This window comes from Musa acuminata, chromosome BXJ2-9 (genome assembly GCF_036884655.1).
Source record: "Musa acuminata AAA Group cultivar baxijiao chromosome BXJ2-9, Cavendish_Baxijiao_AAA, whole genome shotgun sequence".
NCBI lineage: Eukaryota > Viridiplantae > Streptophyta > Magnoliopsida > Zingiberales > Musaceae > Musa > Musa acuminata.
In genome coordinates, this window is record NC_088346.1 from 2,159,281 (window position 1) to 2,177,854 (window position 18,574).

General features: G+C 41.3%; 4 protein-coding genes across 5 annotated transcripts; all 4 read right to left on the reverse strand.

The window, feature by feature from the left end:
• Positions 1-168: 168 nt before the first annotated feature.
• Positions 169-1,335, reverse strand: LOC135622382 (acyl transferase 5-like). The gene is made up of 2 exons (XM_065124179.1): positions 1,192-1,335; positions 169-1,115 (listed from the first exon to the last, which is right to left on the reverse strand). Exon 2 carries the CDS (start codon positions 1,011-1,013, stop codon positions 471-473), a length of 543 nt encoding a protein of 180 aa, XP_064980251.1. The 5' UTR covers positions 1,014-1,115; positions 1,192-1,335; the 3' UTR covers positions 169-470.
• An 863-nt stretch (positions 1,336-2,198) lies between these two features.
• Positions 2,199-10,069, reverse strand: LOC135622378 (fe-S cluster assembly factor HCF101, chloroplastic-like). Its single transcript, XM_065124175.1, has 15 exons — positions 9,651-10,069; positions 9,455-9,571; positions 9,233-9,375; positions 9,101-9,151; positions 8,368-8,523; positions 8,033-8,176; positions 7,811-7,953; positions 6,519-6,588; positions 6,334-6,429; positions 6,029-6,118; positions 5,870-5,923; positions 4,629-4,752; positions 3,819-3,943; positions 3,159-3,281; positions 2,199-2,507 (listed from the first exon to the last, which is right to left on the reverse strand). The coding sequence occupies exons 1-15, from the start codon at positions 9,814-9,816 to the stop codon at positions 2,421-2,423; spliced, it is 1,689 nt and encodes a 562-aa protein (XP_064980247.1). The 5' UTR covers positions 9,817-10,069; the 3' UTR covers positions 2,199-2,420.
• A 77-nt stretch (positions 10,070-10,146) lies between these two features.
• Positions 10,147-13,859, reverse strand: LOC135622381 (uncharacterized). 2 transcript variants are annotated; one of them, XM_065124177.1, is made up of 5 exons: positions 12,995-13,859; positions 12,004-12,106; positions 10,760-11,593; positions 10,471-10,585; positions 10,147-10,363 (listed from the first exon to the last, which is right to left on the reverse strand). In XM_065124177.1, exons 1-3 carry the CDS (start codon positions 13,258-13,260, stop codon positions 11,558-11,560), a joined length of 405 nt encoding a protein of 134 aa, XP_064980249.1. In that variant the 5' UTR covers positions 13,261-13,859; the 3' UTR covers positions 10,147-10,363; positions 10,471-10,585; positions 10,760-11,557. The 2 variants fall into 2 exon arrangements, with proteins under 2 accessions (XP_064980249.1, XP_064980250.1); XM_065124178.1 differs by having other exon boundaries at positions 12,004-12,091; positions 12,995-13,858.
• Positions 13,860-14,501: 642 nt separating this feature from the next.
• LOC135622379 (probable WRKY transcription factor 14) lies at positions 14,502-17,980 on the reverse strand. Its single transcript, XM_065124176.1, has 3 exons — positions 16,712-17,980; positions 16,001-16,141; positions 14,502-15,389 (listed from the first exon to the last, which is right to left on the reverse strand). The coding sequence occupies exons 1-3, from the start codon at positions 17,233-17,235 to the stop codon at positions 14,885-14,887; spliced, it is 1,170 nt and encodes a 389-aa protein (XP_064980248.1). The 5' UTR covers positions 17,236-17,980; the 3' UTR covers positions 14,502-14,884.
• Positions 17,981-18,574: the final 594 nt, after the last annotated feature.

Genomic DNA, 18,574 nt, shown 5'->3' on the forward strand with positions numbered 1-18,574 from the left:
GGGTATAGTTCAGGTCGACCTATACCCTATTTGGAGAGTGCATTACTACGGCTGATAATGGAGATTTATATCGATGTGGTGTCAATGCCCTCTGAGCTGATACGTGGATGTAAAGATGGATTTGGATTTTACTAAAGACAAGCACTGATTTTTTTTATTAGATGAGAGTGCCGAAAGAGATTTATATCAGAAGCTTAAAAAAGGAGTCAAGCTTAACAACACACACGACAATTGATTTCACACAAGACGTAAAAGCAAGCACTACAGAAACTTCATCATCTCATCGTTGAAGGCTGCTCGATGCTCCTCGATGACACAACTGGTCATTACCCTCAAACCCTGGTTGGGCACCGGCGGCTCGAGGAAAATGGCCGACGCGATCGGGTGTCCCTCCCCGATCAAAGGAACCACGTGGATTGGATCTCCCCAGCCATAATCCACTTCGGCGAACCCCACACGACTCCAGTCCGTCAAGCACAGCGCTCCGTAGTGTCCATACGCGGCTTCGACGGCTCTTCCCGTGGATACCCCTTGAACCAGTCTGCCATCTTTTCAGGCAGCAACTTCTTGTCTTCTTTGATAAGGTCGACGACCTCAACCAGCGAAGCATGCACGATCATGTCCCCGGAAGCCGTCAATCCCGTAGGGTACACACAATTGCCCATCAAGTGTCGGACGTCGGCGGGCAGCACGTCGCCCATCAAGTGTCGGACGTCGGCGACCAACCCAACGCTAACATCGGCATGGAGCTCAACACCGATCGCTCGTGTTCGGGATTGCCAGAGCGCGGCAGCCACGGCGTCGAAGGTCGAACACTTTCGACCCGTCTCTTTCACGTACTCGTTTTTGATCAGATTAATGCTGTCTAAGGAGACGTCGGACACCGTTTTGACGAATCGAGGAGGGGTGAAGAATGGTAGATCATGGTCGTCCGGAGAGGCCTTGGGTGGGCTTGGGATGGCTTCCCTGCACCATACCGGCTTCGCGGTCGGCTGCGGCAGACCTCTGGCCATCTCGCCGATTGCTTTAAAGAACTGCACAGCTCCGACGCCATCGAAAATTGCATGGTTGAATCTGATGCCGACTGCAAATCCGCCACACCTGAACTGTGTAACCTGATGGCGATTACCCATGCAATCAAAGTTCTACCCGAATCTTTTAGGTAAATTCTAGTAACACCAAGTAGCATACCTGCACCAAAAGAATCAATCCTTCCGAGTACGCTTTGGTGGGAGCTTGGGGAAGAAGCTCTGCTGCAGGTATTGAGAGAGGGCGCTGGAGACGGTTGACGTCTTCCAGGGTGCAATCCGCCGAGGCCTCCACGAACCATACACGCCACTAGCAGTGCAAGCGACCTCCGCTTCACCCTTGTCTGACGCCACGATCCGCCCGGCAAAGTCGAAGCTGCCTAGAAAATGACTCTAAAACCAGGATCAGACGATGCACACCCTCATCATTAGTGAGCCACGAATTCGATTTTGGCCTTCGTGCCTTGTGGATGCATGTCCGCACCAATTAAGTGGGCGGAAAGATGGACAGCTCAATTATTGGATCGAGATGGAGAGATAATTTTTTTCAATAGAAAATAAATGAAAATTACCAAACATTTGTTTGGCCACAGGTGGTGTGTTATCCATCTTCATGTCGACGCATGTGATCCATACGGAGTAATTGGCGGAAGACCAACTGAAGCAGACCATATGTTTATCCACTCTTGTCTTCTCGTGGAGCACTAACTCGGCTTGGCGGCCAAAATGGATCGACGGAAGACGGCGCGGCGCTCACCGTGGCAGTACGTTCTAATCGTAATCGAGCACTGCAGGTTTCGATGGAATGCACTTTAATTAAACATCTTAAATATTATCTTTGTATGGAAAAAAAGTGTTCAACTAAGAATGTGATCGAAAGAAACAAAAATCCAGTAAGATTATAATGAATCATCATAAAAGGAAGAAGAATCAATAATTAATTTTCCACATCATGACTGCTTGATACTTATCCAAAATTTTTTATACTATCATTTAAGTATCATTATTTTTTCTCTCTTTCCATTCCTGTGAAACAACAAAAACAAAACAAAAGACTTGTTCCAAGTAAAATGTGTTGAGCACATAAATGCCAACGAGAATAAGCAGGCTCAGTTGAACGATATCAAGAATTAGCTTTCAAGACTCCATCCAAAGACTGCCGTAAAAAGATGCAAGAATGGTGAGGCAGTAGTACATCTTTTATAAATATACATATATCCCACAACATTTGGAACTGTTCCTCTGGTGACAAAACAATGCCGACATAAGCCATTTCTTCAGGCATCCTGCCGAAATCAGCTCCCAGGTGAAGCCCCCACAAGCTTGGCAGATTGAGTGAGACTGGTGCTCATCATGCAATGGCCCTTACCACCACCATCTGCCGTGACAGCTTCAAACGGCACTAATCCCTGCAGCCCTCATCGGTTCTGGAACATCAACCAAGCGTTCCATGGTTTCCAATTGATCGTAAGGAGCAATCTGCTAGGAAAACAGAATGGATCAACTGAAATTGATCATACCATTCCTTCTTGGCTTCAATGTCCTCACATGCAATAGGACCATCGGTCTGACCGTAACACCATTTACTCTAATGCAATATCTTTTCCCTTCTCAAATTTAGTCGATCTTCAGAAATAAATCGTTTTACCATTAGAAATTCTTTGACCATAGGACCCCTTGCTGATTATATCAAATCTAGTTGATAATTCCATTTTGAGCAAAATGGAGGGCACTGCCACTCCAGAATAAATGTAGAGGACATGGAGATCAATTAATACAAGTCCAAAGTTGCGATCATGTCATTTGATTGACAAGCTACTTATGAAGGAAGATCTTCCCTATTATCATTGACATATAATAGGATAACCAAATCACCTAACATTGAATGTCAAATTAGACATTTCTGTTATTTCTAGATACGAGTTATCAATGTCCACTGTCGAAGACATATAGTCCAAAGTTTTGCAGAAAACCATGCTACAGGCACATCTAATGCAAATCACCATGCTTAAGTAAAGCAAAGTCCAAAAATATGAAGTGACACACCCGATAGGTGGTTAATCATGCTTCTGTCATGCAAATGGTTCATCAGATACTAGAGAACCAAAATAAAATTTGAGCCCTAGTTACCTGGTTGAATCCATCAGGCCATGTTATTGAAACAGCATAGTTCCCCATGGGCCGAATATCTTCAGGCTCAATATCTTCTGCAACATCACCGTATTGTAATTTTTGCTCTCCAGTCCACTCATCCTGTATTTAGAGTTTCAATATTTACGACAAATAAGCATTTTCTTTCTTTTTTCAGAAAAGCTAAAAGAAGCCAACATTTCATTTCAACATACCGAAATATTAATATGCATATGTATGTATCAGAAAAACGACTTTGTAAATAAATAGAAACAAGGTTATATTCAAGACCTAACATATAGGAATATGCACATCATATTGTTCAGTTAACCAGCATTTAGTGGTACACATTTTGTTCAATTTATACTTTCTGGTGGCGGTTACTTTTGAGTCTGTTCTATCTCTAGATAAATAGTAAAATAAAAGGATGCTTCATATACAATAGCAAATCATTGAGTCATGCAGATTCACAGGGAGTTTGTTATATAGCAAATCATAAATAATCTCACAGCAGTGGAAAGGACCAAGCTGGTCCAAAATCTGTGTGAAAATTCAAATAGTTTCTATGGACTAAATTGAATACCAAGTAGATAGTACAATAAAATGTTGCAATAACTCAGAAACAAAGAAACAATATAGTCACAAATATGCTACACGTACGACACTTTGGGCTGAGCGGTCATTCCTCCTAACGGTAGCAGGGTGAAGTAAAAATTCTTCATCGGAATCAGGCACTTTCACTTTGATAGCTCTGATAGATTTATCATACGATACTGCTGTTGAGACTGAAAAAGGGAAAACATTATGTCATAATAATTTATAGAAGAACAACCACTATGCAAACAGTGAAAAAGGGCTATAGCTGGCTGCTGATGGTCCTGATATTCCATTCACTTGTATCAAGACAAAATGTTCTTTATTTGTCAGTTCTTTACATGAACAAGCAGATAAATAAATAAAAATGGCAGTTGTCTAAAGTGGCAATAAATTGAGAAATAAATTTTTTGTTGTGTAGGTCATACTTGTATGGTTGATACTTTCAGAACGCAATCAACTTTAGTCATGCACTGCTAACCACTTGTTTATGACAACATCTTGGGACACTCACTGGAGTACAGGATAATAAATTACGACAACTGATCAAAAAAATCACTCGAAGAACACACGTGATGGTTGAATAACAATATCACCACAAATAAAGAATAATAGAGTCTTAGTCTGTCAGCAGAAAGTACAAGGTAATATAGAAAGGTTTGGCAAACTTCAGTAGTACAGTTTAAAGTTGATTGCTTTTCATGGTTATGCACATCACAACTCTCAGTATACTAAAAATTGTGACTTTTAACAGTCTTTAAAAGTGGAATGTTGATTTATAATTCACAAGTAAATTTCGATGAAAAAAAAAGGCTTTCCGAGTCATTGTATAACATAACAATTTAATTTGAAGCTGTTTGCTGAATCATGAATCACCTTGTTGGCGAATTTTGGCACACTGTTGCACCACACATACACCGAGATCTTGGAATGTCTTGGCTACTTCACCTTGAGGGTCAGCCACTACTTCGGGTGTTCCACTATCTCCAGATGCCGACAGCTAGAAAAAAAAAATCTAGGACTGTAATACCCTTCTTTTTCAACAGAAAGTTAAGTATTGAATGGACCGACAAGACTTGAGATTGATGTAGAAAATCAACTATACAAGCATTTTTGGTATTAACTGTCGATAATCAAGATTCAAATATAAACATAGTTATCTTCTGTCTGAGGTGATTATTAAACATGTCATCGATGAACATTCCCAGTCTTACCAACATTTTCTGGGCATTATGCACATCCAATATGTATATCCTCATATTTATACAACTTTCCGATATCTAACAAGTGCCATCTAAAGGTGAAAGTCTATTTCATATGAATGTCAAACAAAAAACAAAATGATATAAGGTTCAATCATCTTAGTATGTCAGAAAGGACAAAAACATCACTTTTGTATTTGTAACAATTATAAACCAAAAAGATGGTAATTCACCAAGGTACATGGTTATTCAACTTTAAGGTATCATTGGTATTTTTTTACAACTTTCTGGTATAGTGATGTCTCTCATTATCCTATGATTAACTCACACAGCAAAACGTTGCTTGTGTTGGGTTTCAGATCTTAAAGTATTTGGGTTTCAGCAATAGTTTAGGTTAATTTGACTCGAGTAAACCAGATAGCATCATCTCTATAGTTCCCATACAAATCATGCGAACAAAACAGGAAAACAGAAGGGCTTTTAGGACTTGGGAGAACAAATAGTGCACTTGATTTGGGAAGATGAAGTTAGAAAACAAAGCCAATGGAAATGACATTTCATTCCTTGAGAGGAGGCCTTAGATCACCAGGTCATAAAAATCAAATCCATGATATTGTGATAATGTATTCCTGTGTGCTCCTAGAATTCTACTTTTGTTTGTAACTCACCCATGGGTAACGCGAATAATCCTAAGGCTTAATTCCCAACAATGCTTCATTGATGTGTAAATACATAAAATGCTATATCTAAAAACATGCATGACTGTATGAGAAAACTAGTACTAGATAAGTCACCGAAGCTTCAAGCTTCACAATGCCTTTAAGTATGAAACTTAAACATACATATCATTCTTATAAATGACTGTACTTTCTGAGAATTCACAGAACTAAGTTAGGGTCTTAATGAAACACATACAGTTGGCCTAATTGGAAGATCAAAGAGATGTGGTATCCCAAACTGTTGAACAACCTGTAGGAAAAAGATAAAATAGACCACACCAAAACAAGAATCAGTTCTCAAGAAAGGATGGGGTGGGGGGAGAAAGAAAACACCAATCATCGGTTAGTCACATGCCTGAGAACCCGAACCTTTTCCAAATGGGTAATATCGTTTGCTGTCAGCATCAAAGTAGCACATGTTCTCAACCACAGCTATGCATGGAACCTTCAAAAACAAACATTTATAAAAATTTATCAAAATAGTATGATCTAGCCATAATTGAAATTAAGCAGAGATTTGAATTCTGAACACCAATAGTGTAGCATGGAATCAAGCATCAATGATAATTGATCAGGCTGACTATGAGAACACTAAGACTATCGAATCCCTCTATCTCTTTCTGAGTAACCAAGATCCCATAGACATGCTTAACAAATCACCTTAAGTTTTGAAAACATACGAACTCCTTTTGCAACATCAATAAATGCTAACTTCTGTGGGGTGGTAACAATCACAGCTGCTGTTAATGGAGCAACCTGAGAGAAATTGAACCTGAGTTGCATGGAAGAAAATAATGGGATTGATTAAACATGTCTACTTCATGATTAGTGGTGTGAAAGGCTACCTGACATAAGGTGAGCTGAATATCACCAGTCCCAGGAGGCATATCAATAACAAGATAGTCTAACTCTCCCCTGTATGGTGCAAACATTAGAATGCCAAATTCTACAAAATTGCTCCACCCAAAGAAGCATGATGTTTTTCTCTTTTTTAAGGGTAAAGCTTTAATGGTGACTATGAAAAGAATAATACCAGAAAGTACTACAATTAACCATGAGTAGGTCACCACAGGGGGGAAAGGAACCTTAACATGGTTATGATTTTGATATGTAAAATAAGTATTTCGCTAGGTCTGAACCACAGAGTATAATCTTTCTGTAGCTACCATCAAATTTATGGGGCAAAAATGGAAAATGATTATTTTGAAGCATATGAAAACTAACCAAAAATATTTAAAAAAATGATACTTATATCTGTTTCCAAATGTAAAAGGGCAGGGCTCCAGTATGATGATCTTGACAGTCCACGATCAAACTGTGATGTATTCAATAGGAAGCACAAAATAGACTCGCCATGGACTTAAAACTTTGTTGTATGGTCAAGTAGATCAAGATGAACTATACCTAATTAAGGAAATGATCATGGAAAAGGAACCCCATGTACTGAAACTGTTGATTTATTGAAAAAGTTCAAATATCCTTTTCTTGCTTGACAAGCAGGATAGACTGATACCGTTAGCTACTTCTGATGGTTTCTTACCTATAGACTTTTTTACTACAAGATAAGTTACTCTGAAAGGAATAAGCAGGAAACAATATGTATAGGTTCCAAAAGTCCAAACGGAATGATATACAGTTCGAGTTCTAATGGGTCATAGTACAACGTGCAGAGGTATTGGATGCACCAAATTCAACAGGAGGCAGAGCTGATTCTTCTTTTGGCTAAAATCAATCAGAATTACCTGCATGTGTTCATATACCTCCAGAAGGTGAAATTGGTCATGATGAACTTTATCTATTTCAAAATAGTAGACCCTGTTTACTATTAGCACTTTAAAAGATGGATGATGATCTCTACCTGGAGAGATCAAAATGCTTTAACAAAGAACCATAGACATGTGAAACCATCAAAGTTTAAAGCAATATTTCAACTAAAATATGCATTTCAGAAGAGTTGATCTCATGAATCATTGCACTGTTAAACAATGAAATAAGCTTAATTTAGTGCCCTTGTAAACAGTAATGTTTAATCTTTAACAATTTTGGCAAAATAAACTTCAATAATCTAATTATAAATATGAAAAGTAAAAGAATTAACAGATATTTCTCTTTTGTTGTATAAAAAAGTATTGCATACCATTCAGCAGTAGTGAGTAGTTGATTGATGACCCCTGAAACCATTGGACCACGCATTATTGCACGCCCTTGGCCAGCAAAACCAAAAGAAACCAACTTGACGCCCATGAACTCAGTTGGAAGTATAGTTCTTGTTTCAGGGTTCTATAAAGACCAGCTGTTTCATGACCATCGGTGTATTTTCTAGAGTCAGAAGTCTTATGATGAGGCAGATGACATGTACCATTTCTAGCAACCGATTTTCTGGTGAAACCATTGTTGGTAAACTTGGACCATAAACATCAGCATCAAATATGCCAACTCTAGCTCCCATTCCAACTAATGTGTAAGCAAGGTTTACAGCCACAGTAGACTTCCCAACGCCACCCTGTACATAGAAGTTAGAAATGTCACCTAAGAGTAACAAAAATATGTCTAATATAGAATATATAACAAGTAGTACCATCTATGTACGGATGAGGTCTCCGGTAAAATTAATGTTTGTATAAACTGATGTGATGCAAAGTTTATTCAAGATTATGTTAATGCGGAAAATAACCAGGTGCTGAAATTTTTTGCCTTGCAACTGGAGACAGCTACAATGTTTGAGATTCTTTGTAATCCCTTGGGCAGCTCTCCTGCAAAAACCGGTTTGGCGGGTTGAGCTGACATTGTCACGTTGACCTTTTTAACCCAAGGAAGTGCTCCAACAACCTCATTTGCCCTTTGTTCAAACTGGTCAATTATCAAAGTATCAGACACATTCTTGAAAGAAGCATTGTCAGACTAACAATATGACACAAATGCATCTGAATTGAGGTTTTATGGCAAAATTCAGAGTAAATTTCTAAGGCTTGACAGTAAGGTTATCCTAAAACAAACATGTGACAATAGCAAAATGTAAGAGTTGAAAAACATATTAGTATATCAACATTAAATCATCTGCCAAACAACTCAAGTAAAAAAATAGCAACATTTGACTAATAATTCACTATCTCCCGCCAGAAACAATGCTGCTTTTAGAACTAGTTAATACAGGTTCATGGAAGATGTATAATGGATGCTTCCAGAAATACAAAAAAGAAAAAAAGCGCTAGATATGGCACAACTATATCAGAGCAAGTGAGATGTTAAGTTCAGGCGGGAATCAGTCATGAATACAACAGTAAGAGTGCATGGCCGAAGTGTAACGTGATGGCATTGTCCTGGAGGAATTCAAATCAAGCAGGTTCATTGCTTAAAAAATTCGGACAATTGAGAGAAAAAATCAAGAGGTTCATGAATAGCTGACAGGGTGCAAAGTCTCCCTTACCATGTCTTTGATTGGACATGCGGGCGTGGTTAGCTCCAACCGGAATGAAACCTGAGAGACAGGATAAACATACTCTGTTGACTTTATTCAATCACGTTACATTGAGCAGGCAAAGTCTATGCCCAGAATTACCTCTTTCAAAGCTTCATCAACGAACAAATCCTTCACAAAACCACACGATACAATATCCGTGCCGAAATCTGGATCGATAATTTGGGACAAGGCCACCAGAACTTCCTTCTTGGCTGCGTCCACTGATTCCACTGACGCGCTGGCTGTAAGGGGAAATCTATAGAACAAAGAAAGCATATCCACGAAACGGTACGGAAGCGAAGCGATGTAAGGAGACAGCACCTTCAACGGAAGAAGCTCTTGGGAGGCTAGGAGGCCGTACAAAGCGTCGGTGGACGCGAACCGAGGAGGAACACCTGAGCGTGGAGGAAAGCCGGTGGGCTTTCAAGGAATTCGCACCTATCACAAGAACAGGATGCAACGTAAGCACATCAAGAGTCAGCGTCGGGAAGGTGGAAAATATGACGGTGAGTAGAACCGCTTCTGGGTAGGGGAGACTGTGTTGAGATGGCAAGTCCACTGGGAGGGGTTTGAAGAAGCTGCATCCTCGGCACTCGCTCAAGCGATACAGGGAGAGAGAAGAGGCGTATGGACCTCAAGTTTCCACCGCTTACATCCGTAAGGCTTGCGGAGGCACAATACATGTGTGGCTGTGGACTCGCGGCCGCATTCTAACGCGGAAGTAGTTGGGCCTGGCCCGAGTCCACGCAACCGACAACATCTGTGCGCCCACTCTTCCGCCAAGCGAGCAAGTGTTCTGATGGCCTCGAGCTGGTCCGTACAACCAACGAGGCCCGTGTTCGCTGCAGAGGCATGGCAACTCTAAATCTAAAGCCCAAGGCTAACGGAACGGTCCTGCACAAGTTCAGACAAACCTTCTTCAATACGAGCGTCACAAGTTCTGTTAAGGCAGGCAAGGTTGTGACTACAGTCATATTAGCTAACCAAAAGAGCACAAGTTAATGCGTGCAGACTCAAACAACATAATGTTCCACTCAACAAGCAACAGTCATAGCAACAAAGAAACCAAAAAAAGGAGTAGAACGCCACTGCAGATTGATCTCGGTTATTGCTTCGGAACTCTTAAAAGAAAAGCTTCCCCACCGACCGTATCATTTGGACGAGCCTCCACCACAGCCTGGAACATAGGATCACCTTGTCCAAGCAGTGAACGTAGTATTAACAAATGTTCTGCACAATAAATTTCTTAAAAGATTTATTTCAGGAATATGTTAAGTTTAGACGATGAAGAATGAAACCACATGAATGTATTGGCCGATTACAATATAAATTCATACCAAGTGATTTCAGAATTGCTAAAACCAAGTTGCTGCTGAGCTACATGTCCCGGAAGAGCAATTCTCGTAGCAGAAAACCCAACAGTACCAGGATGCTGACCCTCAAGTTGCGTAACTGTGAAATAAATAAGAAAATACAATCGGATGGAACAATATTTAACAAAAAATTGTAGATAGAAAGCATCAATCAGCATATAAAATTTTAACAACTAGTGCTATTCCATGTCAAGTAACTGCATCAGAAGAAAAATAAAGATGAAAGATATGGCAGTCCCATAACAACACTGACCTGGTAAATTTACTGGAGTGACAGGAAAGTTTTGATCACCGTAGGCAAGGCCCATAGCTCCAGTTGCTCCAATCACCTGAGCTCCACCATACAGAAAAGAGTCGCTTCCACTTGCTTGGTTGCTAATCCTAGCTTTTCCACCCCAGTGAGATGTTTGATTTACTTGAACCTGGAGGTGAATCAGTTTCTCCAACTTGAGATGAATTGGCAGATGAGGGCAGAGAAGCTGATGCTTGATTTCCATCACAGGGGACTGGACCAGTTGCCGAGTTGAAATTCCCATTGCAGATTGTGTTGGAACTTGAACCGGTCGTGTTCAGTTAAAATAGGTTTAATTTGAGCAGCAACTCTTCCAACTTGGCTAATTGGTGATTCTGAAGGGACTATCTGGAGGTCCTGCAGTACTTAAGCCCCTCACTTGAACCCTACAACTAGCAGACTGAATAATTTTTTTAATGGCAATAAAGATCCTAAAGGCTGGAGACTAGAGTTAGTTGCAGTCATTCCTGCAGCCGGATCCAGGGAATCGTCCATATACAACCTATCATGGCCAACCATATTTCATTGATGAGTTAGACTGGGATGTAATAGCATTTTCTTCCATCCCTCTCAATCAAGAAATGGCCTTATTGGTACTTCCAGTTTGCACAGCCCTTTTCTGGATCAAGGTTGTGTCTTGACCCAAAGGGGTAAATTGAGGGTGACACAGAATTGACGCTTGAAGCAAATGTATTCTTCTATGGAAGAACATGGTCTGATTGCATGCTTGCAGCTTGAGGAGACTGTCTCCCGATATCATCATCTGATGCTGGCTCTTGATGGTTTACAGGTGACCTGACAAGTAATGCAAGAAGAACAAAGTATCCCTTATGCGGCATATCCCACAGAATGAATACATGTGATTAACAATAAAAGTGAAATCCATCAATGACTCTTTGCATTGAGTTGCAGGAATGTCTCTTATGCTCTTTGAAATAGGCTCATAGCACTTAGATCTCCTCCCTCTTAACAGTCTATGGAGCACAATTTTGTATGTTTCCATCATCAAGATAGATACTTATCATGCGGTGTCAGTTTCCTCTAATATGACAACCTTCAGCACCCCAGCTTTTGGCACTACCACGACCTCTAGAACGATGCCTAGAAATGTGTCTTTTTAGGAGACAAACACATCATGCATATCTAAGAACCTAAACCTCATCATAGATTGTTCAAAAAAACAAATCAGCATGGAATTTAAATACCTCACTGTTATGTGTTTCATGCAGATTCATTTCTTTAAGTCCATCGTGCACCCAAGCACGTTCATCTTTTGGGTCCCGCAATTTGCGCCTACCAAACATATGCCTAGATAGTGGTTATTAAATAAAGACTCATGATCAGAGGAAATATGATTCAACAGTGCAAATGCCAGGCAAGACAGAGGATACCTCCAAGACGAGAAGCAGAAAAGACGAGACTATGAATAGTTAAAAAGTGCCTTCAGAAGATGTCAAGAGATGAGAGTATAAAACTCAAGAAACATCATCCGATTCAGGATGATATTTCACCCAATTCAAGACCTTGTTGCATAATAGAAGCATAAACAAGCATTGGCAGAAAAAGTAGAATTAAGCAAACGAAAAAAATCAACCACTTACAAACAACTGTAAATGGAACCACAATAACAAGTAAACTTTTGTTTATGATCATGTCCTATGTAGGATTCCATATATTTCATAAAGGACTTGAGAGCAAGATAATGGAAACTGCTGCTAATGGTCCTTTGCAATCTCTCCTAGGATATAGAATAACAAGTAAACAAAGTAATTATAGAAAAAAGCATAAAACATGGCACCCAACGTCACTGAATTAGACCACTTTTGGAAAGCAACCCAAGGATGACACTTAGTCAAACATATTTCCTGAAGCTATCAACATAAAACTATAGAACAGTACTTAGCGTTTACTTCTATATCAAGGATTTAAGGGATTCCTTTCTCGGGTCAAATCTCGACTCATATATATAGATTATTCAATAAGAGAATTCCGCTAACCTGTAACCCAATGTTGTTCTTCCAACTATGTCTTGATCGCTAATGTACCACAATGGTGACTAAAAAGCTCGACATTTGCGAAAATGAAATGGTGTTCGTGAAGCATATTAGTAGATACTGCTGGAAAATAGACACCTACAGACTAAGCACAAAAATAAATGTTTTGTTATTTGTTTTTACACATTAAAGAAAAAATCACCTGTGGCGTCCTCTGCCATTCTCCTGGAACCGATCGATCATCATGCATCTCTTCTTATCTTCATCGTCCACCTGATTCTTGTCCTTAATTTCCTCTAGCTTCCTACCAAACTTCTGTCCATCTCCCTCGCCGGGGCTTCCGCCCACTGCCACAACAGCACGATTCCAACTTCGCCTTCCACCGCTTCTTCTCCTCCTCCTCCTCCTCCTCGTAGCATTCCTCTTCGTCATCATAAGCCTCCGCGCCGCCTTGACTCGTCGTCGCATCCAGCCATGCACCTTAGACTTTCCCTCGCCCGTCGGATCCCTCCCCTTCCTCCTCGTCGCTCGCCCCCCCTACGGCGCATCGTGGGCAGCGCGCCTCCGCGGGATCGCTCTCGTACGTCACGCCCTCCTCCGCGGCCGCCATCGATCTCTGCTCAAACCCTATTCGACACTCCAAACCCCCAAGATTCCTCCTCAAATTCTGATTCCAACCAGAAAGCTGAGGGATATCGATCGACGAGGGGGAGAGGCGTGACTCAGGGATATTTGGCTTGGGGGAACGCTTACTTCCCATCCTCCTCCTGAATCAAACACATCTATGACGACGTACTTTCACGAACACCCATTGGCAGACCCACGGCGAAACCCCGTCTTTAACGCCGGCTCCGACGACACGAGGCCGCCGGCGAGCCCCGCCGGTGCTCACCGGTGCGGTGTGGTGTAGTGGAACGAGGTTTGTTGCAATAACTCCCTTTTGTCTTTTCTTGATAGCCTGTAATTGATTGCTTCCTCTTTTCTTTTCTCCCAAGTAACCATTAGAATAAAAAATTATGTCATGAATCATTTATGATCATTGCAATCGAAAAATTGTTGTATCGTTTACGATTCTGACATATTTTCTTGATCCTAAACGATTAGATTTCGAATTCAAGCATATATGATTGAAAAATGATATCATCTTAATATGTCATCAACAATATCAGCAATTAGGATGATCTGATAAGCTGCAGATTGACGGCGATGAATTATTAGATCCACAAAAACACTATCCATCCATCTTGTTTGGTTAGGTGAGTGGTCCTGTAAACCATCGCTGTGAGCCATTAAAAGTATCATAATGTCGAGCAGGTGGTGAATGTACATGAAGAATATATTCTTCATGTACATGATGCACGGGATGCTTTGTGTAGTCAACTTCAAAGAAATAGCTGAAATTAATCACATCAGTATAACATTTGCCTTCCCTCTCACCTGCTGTATGAGAACCACCACGCCGTGAAAGCGGAGGAGCTCCGTGACACATTCTGTTCGTCTTCGAGTCCCGAATCATTTTTATCATATTTCATGACATGATGTGGAACAGTCGAAGAAGTTAAAGCTCCTGCTACGCATCCTCGAGCTCTTCTTCTTTGTGTCCAGGCGTTCGTACTCGAGCAACCTGGACTACTGTTCTCAGCAGAGGTGAACTATTTAGCGCACTTGGGAAAAGCCGTGGCCGAGAAAGAGAGGGAAAGAGAGAGGAGTGAAAGGAGAAAAGCCATTCATATATTTTATCTCGACATCCTCGGTCACGTCAAGCGCATCTGTACTTGGCGCAACTGTTTCTAGCTTCTGTTGCTCATCAGCTTTCTGTCACATCCCAAACTTGCGGGTAATGACAACCCCTCCTCTTCTTCTTCTACAATCCTGATCTCTAGACTGTTCGGTTAAACAACTAAAACCATGTGTAGGAAACACAACAGAGTCATCCTCACGCTGCCATGTTCAATCAACCTTGTGAGTTCATGAAAAGGTTCGGGGCTTGAACCGTGTAGGATCAAGAATGGCTCCTTATTCTCTATCGTCTTTCTCCTGCTGAGGTCTTTGCTGATATAAGATCCTGTTATGATAGTCATTTTCTTTCCTTTCACGAGCTGCCTGCCCAGTCAAACGTGCTGAACGGGTCCAAGGCCTTGTTCGCCCTCTCTTCATCCGGCTTACTTTCCATGAATCCCTCGGAGGAGAAGATGAGGCTCAAGGGGTCCGTCTCCAACTCCGACAGATCTTCGAAGAAGTCGTCCGGCTGGTCCTCTTCCGGGAGCATCCGCGTGTGGCTTTGGTGGAATTCGTCGTCCTCAGCAGCTGGTTCGATTGCCTTCTCCATCTCAGCAACTTCATGCTTCACCAGACGTTCCATGGGGTCCTCCTTCGGAGCTGTGCGCGACTTTAGAACACCCTGATCGCTGGAGCACTTGGGGCCATTCTTGGATGGATGCGATCTTGCGGTTCCGGCAAGCGCATTGCGTTGTGTAGGCCACGGGTGGTTGTGCTCGGATGTGTAGGTGATGACCAATATGTTAGGATCAGTCCGGCTGCGCTCCACTTGCTTCCTCGCCGAGCATCCTTTTGAACTGCTACATCTGTAATAGCCCCTGATATATATGCTCATGGAATTCAGCAGCTTTTACAAGGAAAAAAGCTCCGAGTACTCGTTAAGAGATTACAGTATTCTTATCATACTTGATCACGATGGTGATCGATAAGATGAAGACTAAATCCTTACCTCTTTCTGAGTTCAAAAAGACTGCTGCTTCAACACAAGCAACGGAGGGGGCAATAACAATTCGCATTCAGCATTATAGATGTTCAACACAAGCCGGAAAAGGAAGAAGAACAACCTAATACTTGGTGTTTGCTGAGAGATGAGACAACGTTTGTTTATGTACAAATTCAGAAAGTCAACTAGTTGAAATCGATCTTTTAGTTCACGTGTATTCATATTAGGTTTTACGTAGCTACTGGTCCGAAGGAAGAGCCAAAATGGTCAGTGCTCCCTCGTGAAGAAGCATCATACCTTATATTACTTAACATCGTATCAAATGATAGAAGCAGCTTCTCCTTGTTCTTCGCTAACTACGACACCTTATTCTTTCTTTATGCAGTGAGCAAGTAATGTGGCTTTACCAAGTAACGAAATGTGCCTTTGCAATTAGCAAAGGAATCAAAACATTTGTGCACATATATAATGATGAAAAGAATTTACCTTGGATAAGGAGAACCCTTGATCGGTTTCTGACCATACTTCCTCCAAGCCCATAGATCGGATGGAACAGCCTCGCTGCTCGGCCGGCTGCTGGGAGCCACCGGCGCTGGAACACACACCACCTTCTTTGCCTGGCTTTTTCTGTGACATAAACAAGTCTAGTTAACTCCGAGCACAATCGCACACACAGGAAGAAAGAAAAGGAAATCCTAATAGTTAATGTTGAGCTCCAGGAGACGAAAGACACAGGATGATCATGTTTTTCCAGAATGAAGGGGGAAATATTGTGCTTGCATGCTACGATGAGACATGAAGAGTTTCCTGGGAATCTGTAGGTGTTTGTCTATGTTAACTCTTTTTAGCCAAGATCTGTACCACTTGATCTGCGGGTGGTGCTACAAAAGAGGAAAAGAGACCATCTCCTTCTGATGGCTCGGATCCTTAGATTTCCATCAGCTCTTCAATCGGTCAGTTCAAACAAGAAAGCTCCTCGCATTTCCATCAAAATCCACTAACCTAGTCTGAATGTGCTCACCTACTACCGGAAGACTAGAAAGATTCTGGGGAGCAAATCCATAAGATGATCGACACCAAGATTTTGAATAGATCTTCCGAAGACAAAATCAAGACTCATATAACTTACCTACCAAAGAAGGAAAGAAATGCTTAAGATGTTAGATCTCGCCCATGACAGGAAGGCTAGATGAGTACTTGTGGATCTCGAACCTGCGTTTGATCTCTTGACTACTCCGAGGAGACCAGATCTGTACATCATCGCCGTGATCCATTGGGCCGGCTGTGGAGCCGCCGCTCAACTGCAACATCTCCCCGGGTGAGGACAGGGAAGGCTTGCTCGAGAAGATACTGCAGGATATCTCGACCTCCTGCTTGCCTGATAGTACCTTCTGAGCTAAGATAAACCTCCCACCTCCTCCAGGGTCGCTGCTGCTCTCCATGGCCATCTTGGACGGCGCCAGCATCGCTTCTGCCCCATCCAAGAACTCCGTACCTGTGTTCCGACCGAGTAGAGAGTCACGGAGATCGACCAAAGGATGGCCGAAGCTGTCGGTAGGGCTTTCGGTTCTGGTGCGAAAGGCAACGGGCTCGGTAGGAAGCTCCCGCTCGACGGCCGGCTCGATCTCCATGTTCCGTGGCCCGATTCGGCCGCCTGCTCGGACTATGTCGCCGAGGTCACCGTGGTCGTTCTCCATCCGTTTCCAGAGATAGTCGTACATGTGTCCAGATAGTAGCAGCAGCAGCAAGATTAGGATTTGATGGTGTTGCACCCAATGCCAAGTTCCATGCGTCTTCAGAGAGGATAGGTTTCTTGTTCTTTTAGATCTGGAAGCATGGGACAGAGATCAGGTGGCAGGAGGGCAGAAAAGGAGCCTTAACCAAGAGAAAGAAGAGAGCAGCAAGGCTCTTCTCTAAACCTAACAAGAGGAGACTGACACTGTAGAAGAGTTATGACGAGAGAGAAAGAGAAACAGATGACGGGGATATATTATAGGTAGAAGAAGCTGACATTTCAGAAGGGACACTTCTCCATACGCAACTTGAGAGGCAGAGAGAGCATATAGGAAGGAGGGGGTGGATTTGTCATGCTCAAATCTACACCATCCCTGTGTCTTAGATTTTTCTTCGGGGGGGATTCTAACTTGTAGCTTTTGTTGTATTAGCTTGGAGGATTTCTCAGCAGGAAAAGCTGTCTCTTTTCCTTGTTCAGTGTCCGGAGGAGGAGACCTCCCAATGTGTCTATTTAGCCAACTTAACCTTGAGAGATGTTTTTTTTTTCTTTTCTTTTCTTTTTTCCCTGAACTATCTTTTAAATTTTGAATCTTTAACTTTTGATAAATGAGTTTGGTATATTATCAATCGGATCAATATTTACAGTGTATTATTAATATTATTCTATAGTTCTTAGCTCTCTTGTTTCATGGAGATGTTGGTGTGGTGGACAGGAAAATGGAAGTTGTGTGGAGTCACCTACGAAGTCATCACTTGTGTTTCATATCATGAATGAATTGATGATGCATTAGCCTATGGATTTACGGAAAAACTAGAAACGATATTTAATGATCATTCTTTTATTATGTAGTATGAAATTGTCTTGTAGGTAGAAACAAATCATATATGGACAAAAAGAAAGAGATGTTGTTGATGATGTATTAGCTTTCATCCATCAAATTAAGCAATGACATGAACAAACTCAAACAATAGTACGAGCCTAAATAATAGTGGAATCAATTTGGCTCGAATATAAATCCTCGTATCATTTATATCATGACATGAGCTGAACTATATATATATATATATATATATATATATATATATATATATATATATATATATATATATATATATATATATATATATATATATATATATATACATGTGAGCATTGACCTCTAGTCTTTAAATAGGGGAGAGAATAAGATTTAATCTCACATCCATCATAAGAAGTTCAAAGATTCTGATGAGATGTGTGAGAAAGAGATATATAATATTGTTCGATGTCGCTGTATCATGAAACCATGATGTGTTTAAAATATATAGAAAGACCCAATTCTTTTT

What these genes read in the sequence shown, in the direction of transcription:
- LOC135622379 (XM_065124176.1), bottom strand. Translation starts at nt 17,235, where the DNA reads ATGTACGACTATCTCTGGAAACGGATGGAGAACGACCACGGTGACCTC. An exon ending in CGCAGGTTCGAGATCCACAA is followed by an intron (nt 16,142 to 16,711) that starts GTACTCATCTAG and finishes TTTATGTCACAG; the next exon opens with AAAAAGCCAGGCAAAGAAGG. An exon ending in AAGGGTTCTCCTTATCCAAG is followed by an intron (nt 15,390 to 16,000) that starts GTAAATTCTTTT and finishes CATATATATCAG; the next exon opens with GGGCTATTACAGATGTAGCA.
- LOC135622382 (XM_065124179.1), bottom strand. Translation starts at nt 1,013, where the DNA reads ATGGCCAGAGGTCTGCCGCAGCCGACCGCGAAGCCGGTATGGTGCAGG.
- LOC135622381 (XM_065124177.1), bottom strand. Translation starts at nt 13,260, where the DNA reads ATGCGACGACGAGTCAAGGCGGCGCGGAGGCTTATGATGACGAAGAGG. An exon ending in AATGGCAGAGGACGCCACAG is followed by an intron (nt 12,107 to 12,994) that starts GTGATTTTTTCT and finishes ACCACTATCTAG; the next exon opens with GCATATGTTTGGTAGGCGCA. An exon ending in ATGAAACACATAACAGTGAG is followed by an intron (nt 11,594 to 12,003) that starts GTATTTAAATTC and finishes ATTACTTGTCAG; the next exon opens with GTCACCTGTAAACCATCAAG.
- LOC135622378 (XM_065124175.1), bottom strand. Translation starts at nt 9,816, where the DNA reads ATGTATTGTGCCTCCGCAAGCCTTACGGATGTAAGCGGTGGAAACTTG. An exon ending in AAAATCGGTTGCTAGAAATG is followed by an intron (nt 7,954 to 8,032) that starts GTACATGTCATC and finishes TGGTCTTTATAG; the next exon opens with AACCCTGAAACAAGAACTAT. An exon ending in ACCGCTCAGCCCAAAGTGTC is followed by an intron (nt 3,282 to 3,818) that starts GTACGTGTAGCA and finishes CTCTAAATACAG; the next exon opens with GATGAGTGGACTGGAGAGCA.